General features: G+C 39.4%; 1 protein-coding gene across 1 annotated transcript; it reads left to right on the plus strand.

Moving 5' to 3' along the window:
- The first annotated feature begins 262 nt into the window (after positions 1-262).
- On the plus strand, positions 263-4,632 carry cyp1b1 (cytochrome P450, family 1, subfamily B, polypeptide 1). Its single transcript, XM_079635708.1, has 2 exons — positions 263-1,449; positions 2,729-4,632. The coding sequence occupies exons 1-2, from the start codon at positions 458-460 to the stop codon at positions 3,324-3,326; spliced, it is 1,590 nt and encodes a 529-aa protein (XP_079491834.1). The 5' UTR covers positions 263-457; the 3' UTR covers positions 3,327-4,632.
- Positions 4,633-5,396: the final 764 nt, after the last annotated feature.

The following is a 5,396-nucleotide window of genomic DNA, read 5'->3' on the forward strand; positions in this document are numbered from 1 at the left end:
TTACCAGGTTTTGATACTTTTTTTAAACAGCATGATGACATGTTTTCACGCGAGATAGATAGATAGATGTAAAAAAAAAAACACAGCAGTTTAAGTCACGCATTCAGAGAGAGAGAGAGAGAGAGACAGAGAGACAGAGAGAGAGTGTGTGTGCGTGTGTGTGTGTGTGTGTGTGTGTGTGTGTGTGTGTGTGTGTGTGTGTGTAAAGGAGGAGACTCAGTGATGTGATTTAGTCGTGGATCAATTCTTGGATAAACTCATTTCATCTTAGACCAACCATCACAACGCTTCTAATTTTATCCCACTCTATAATTTCATATGAATCACTCAGACACGCCGCAAGCGCTGGAAGCTTTAACAGTGATCTGATGCTCAACAGGTAGGCTATAGCCTAAATCGTATTTGACCACTTCAAAGTGATTCTGCGTTGATTTCGAGGCTTGCAGATATATCAAAAATGGATTTCCTAGCGGCTGTGGGTGATTTCATTCAGCTTTCGTCGCGGAGTGCTTTGCTATCTCTGCTGGTGTGTTTAACGCTCATGTTCTGGCGGCGACCCGGTCGGTGTCAGTTACCGGGTCCGTTCCCATGGCCGGTCATCGGTAACGCCGCTCAGCTCGGCACCTGTCCTCACTTTTTCTTCACCCGAATGGCCCAGAAATACGGCGACGTGTTTCAGATCAAACTTGGCAGCCGGGACGTGGTGGTTCTGAACGGAGACACGATTAAAGAGGCGCTTATTAAAAAAGCCGTCGATTTTGCCGGCAGACCCGACTTCGCTTCGTTTCGGTTCGTGTCCGGTGGGAAAAGTATGGCGTTCGGTAACTACAGCCAGTGGTGGAAACTGCATCGAAAGATCGCCCAAAGCACCGTGAGAAATTTCTCCACAGCCAACATCCACACCAAACAAACGTTTGAGAAGCACATCGTGTGCGAGATCGGAGAGCTCATCCGTTTGTTTCTGACTAAAACTCGCGATCAGCAATTCTTTGAACCGCATCGGTATTTGGTGGTGTCGGTGGCGAACACCATGAGCGCCGTGTGCTTCGGGAACCGGTACTCATATGATGATGCGGAGTTCCAGCAGGTGGTGGGCAGAAATGATCAGTTTAGCAAGACAGTCGGAGCTGGAAGCATCGTGGATGTGATGCCCTGGCTGCATTACTTCCCAAACCCAATCAAAACTCTCTTTGGCCAGTTTAAAACTCTCAACGCGGAGTTTTACGAGTTTATTCATTCCAAAGTGGTGGAGCACCGCAAGACTATTTCATCGAGCCTCGTCCGTGACATGACTGACGCGTTCCTCGTAGCTCTGGATAAAGGACTGACAGGGGGGCCGGGGGTCTTTCTGGATAAGGAGGTCGTGCCATCGACCATGTCAGATATATTTGGAGCCAGTCAAGACACTCTATCTACAGCTCTACAGTGGATAATTCTGTTACTAGTCAGGTAAATGTTTTTTTTTTTTTTGTCTACCATAAATGTACAACCTTTAAGGGATAGGTCAAATGCCGTAATTTACTATTATTGCTACTTAGCTTTTTTTTTTATTAGTTTTTAATATATATATATATATATATATATATATATATATATTAATGAATAGAATCAACACATTACAATTAAAGAAGTATAACACTATTTTTTAAATAAACTACTTTTGTGGGAATACACAAGAAGAAATATTGCTGGACGTTCAATCTGCTCAGTGGACAATGATTTATACTGTGAAGCTCCAAAAAGGAAAAAAGCAACATGATTTATTCAATATACTCTGCTTGACAATATCAATCATGCACATTCATTGCATGAAAAAGAGCCGCTGCAATGCATCTCCTTATGTTGCCCAGAAAAAAAAGAGAAAAATATGGGTTTGAAACTAACATTAGTAGGCTAGTACATTATAACAGCATTGCTATTTATTTATTTAGCTGAACTATGCAGCACTTTAAAAGGATAGTTCACCCACAAATGATAAATGTGTCATCATTTACTCAACCTCACGTTGTTCCAAAACCTGTATGAGTTTCTTTCTTCTGTTGACACAAATTAATATATTTTGAAGAATGTAACCAGACAGTTGACGAGAGTATAGGCATTGACTTTCATAGTATGTCCTCATACTTTTATTTCATAAAATTTCCTACTTTGGAAGTCAATGGCTACCATCAACTCTTTGGTAACCAACATTCTTTAAAATATCTTATTTTGTGTTCAATGGAAGAAAGAAACTCATACAGGTTCTGAACAACATGAAGGTGTGTAAGTGATGACAAAATCTTTATTTTTGGGCGAACTATAGCTTTGCAGTGCGACAACTTACAGATTTACAAGAGTCCACAAGAGACAGACGGATCTCATGACACCCAACAGCTTTCGTGTGTTATGTAACTCTTCCGTGCAGGTACTGGCAGCAAATAATGAGGGCAGGTTACAGAAACACAAAATGAAATCTGACCCACTAACACTTTTAAACATGTAGGCCACTCTTTGAAACTCAACACAATGAATGCTTCATGCAGGAAACTATACAGATGAGACTTCAAGCTTATTTTATATAAACAGATATTAGGATACAAATGACATTGAAATCCTCAATGAAGCAGCTATTCTGCTTCGCAATACAGGTGTTTTCAATATCGATTTCCATAATATATTTTTGGTGACTGGGTGAACTCAAGCAGTAGAAAGTTGAAAATGCTGAAAGAGGTCTTCACTTACATTACAGGTATCCAGGAGTCCAGAAACGTCTTCAGGAGGATGTAGACAGAGTGGTGGATCGCAGTCGCCTTCCAACCATTGCAGACCAGCCTCATCTTCCATACTTCACAGCCTTCATCTACGAAGTCATGCGATTCACCTCGTTCATCCCCGTAACGATCCCCCACAGCACAACCACGGACACGTCCATCAATGGTTATGGCATCCCCAAAGACACCATCATTTTCATCAACCAATGGTCTTTGAACCATGACCCGACCAAATGGGATCAACCAGAGGTATTCAACCCACAGCGCTTCTTGGACGAGGATGGAGCGCTCAACAAAGACTTAACCACCAATGTGCTGATCTTCTCTGTGGGGAAGCGCAGATGCATTGGAGAAGACCTGTCCAAGATACAGCTTTTCCTCTTCACTTCCTTGCTGCTACATCAGTGTAGCTTTACAGCAGAAAGTATTCCCAGCATGGACTTTGAGTACGGGCTCACGATTAAACCCAAAGCCTTTAAAGTGTCTGTCACACTCCGTGACAGCGCAGAACTCCTGGACGGCTTGGGAGAAATGTCTCAGACTCCTACAGAACAGAGACAAAGACCTCAAGTTTGAAGTGAAATCAAAGCACGCAACTGAAATACTCTGGCAAATGAAGGTTGGATAAGAAAACAAACAATGAAGAATATCTTATATCTGCATGTATGAAAAAAATATCAATATATTTATAGACGTCATTTACTCAGGCAAAAATGTTCCTGCACAGAACGAGCTACAGTACTAAAAACACACCCATGCATTACTGTAACTACACAATACATTGATTTATGGTATACTCTGCAAAAGCTACACAACAGGACATTACATGGTTGCTTACTTCGTACAATTGAAAGCTTCCATGTTTGATTTCTAAGAGTTTTGAGACATTAACATGCATAACATTATTTAGTCGAGAGATTTGCATGTTACTAATTCTAGTTCTCCTAGTCGGTGTATAGCATGCAGACATACAATTGCTTTTATCTATTTATGTTGACTTTAACAATGTTCTGTTAATATTTTACATGACTGCATTTAGCTCAAAGTATTTTTTCTTGTTTAGTTGTTTAGTCTTGTAGCTAAAACTAGCCCTGTGCTGCATTGTAAACGTCACTATATAATGTTCATAAAATCAGAAATTTGTACAGTATACTCTTACAGCACTTTATTGTTCCTCTTAATCCCTGTGCACCTTGATACTATTTCCTGATTCTCACTACAGCATTGTTGAGGTCGATGCCTTGTCATTACTGACTTCTTATCTATAATTACCAAATAAACAGAGGTGGGTTTAACACAGTCCACTTCCATTGTGTTCCCCGCAGCCTCCTTCCCAGTCTGGAGAATCTTGCAGTGGGTCACAGGAAGTCTTCTATTAAACTATTCTAGACATCTATGTCTATAATAAGTTGAATGTGATACACATTTTGTATCCCTTGGGTCCCTTCTAGTTAGGGGAATCCTGAAGGGGAATTTCAGGGTTTGTTGAGACTAACTGTATAGTGTGTGTTGTGACTATTTTGTTGTAAAACTGTAATAGCGATGTTTGATTTGCGGTAATATCTTTTTGTACTGTTATAGCATTTGATGTTAATAGACTGTTATTGAACTGTTAGATCTACTATATATTTTTGTGCAAAACATTAATATGTAAGTTTATTACTGAACTGCTAATATTTAGTTCTCAGGCCATGTAATAGCAACATGAAATATTATATTTTTCTACTTCATTTAAGCTCTGTCATTTGAAATTCTAAACTACATACTGTATAGAGTTTAGTTTTGAGATTAAATGTAGTGCATATATATATATATATATATATATCATTACTCATGACATGACTTGTATGATAGTAAATGTTTTATAAATGCTGTAAAAAAAAAATTGAGTAAATAAAACTGGCTGATTTAATGTTGTATAAAAACAAGTGGCTCCCAACTACCCTAGGAAAATAGTGACTAGTAAAAAAAAGAACCATTCTAACTTTATTACACACATCATATCTGCACGCAACCACTCAATTGGGTATTTAAAATAGAAGGAAAGTGTGTAGGATATACCCTTCCCTATGAAGTGCTTTATCTTGCTTTCCCAGCACATCCTGTTCTGTTTAGCGGTTTGAGTGCGTGACAAGTCCAGATAAAGCCAGCTGATTACTGATACACCAACAGCCGCCTGCTCCCATCCAATATCCCATCCCTGGTAAAGAAAAGAAAGCACGCTTCACTGTTGTATGATCAACAGTAGGACTGTGGCAGAAGTGCTTTCGCCAAGGATACTACTACTACCTCCCTGACTTACTACTTATACAATATCATAGTTGTTTTTGATAGTACTAGATTAACATGGGAGGATTTGAACTTGAAAAACGGAGTGTACTGATGTCTTTCCGCTATTAAAAAACATCCCTTCTTATGTTCATTCATGTTTATTTGATGCTATAAATTAACTAGAAGGAAGAGATGATCGGTACACGAGCAGCTTCAACTGAAGCTCTACAGCGAACTGTCCGACACATTAAAAAGCCACAACATGGTATTTATTGTTAAAATTTCTTAAAAATGTCCAAATTTGAAAGTTGAGACTTTGTTTCATATCAAAAGTAACCTGATCTGTTTTGTCTGTCAGTGTGCTATCCGTGTCCT

This window comes from Phoxinus phoxinus (genome assembly GCF_949152265.1).
Source record: "Phoxinus phoxinus genome assembly, chromosome: 14".
In the NCBI taxonomy this organism is placed as follows: Eukaryota; Metazoa; Chordata; class Actinopteri; order Cypriniformes; family Leuciscidae; genus Phoxinus; species Phoxinus phoxinus.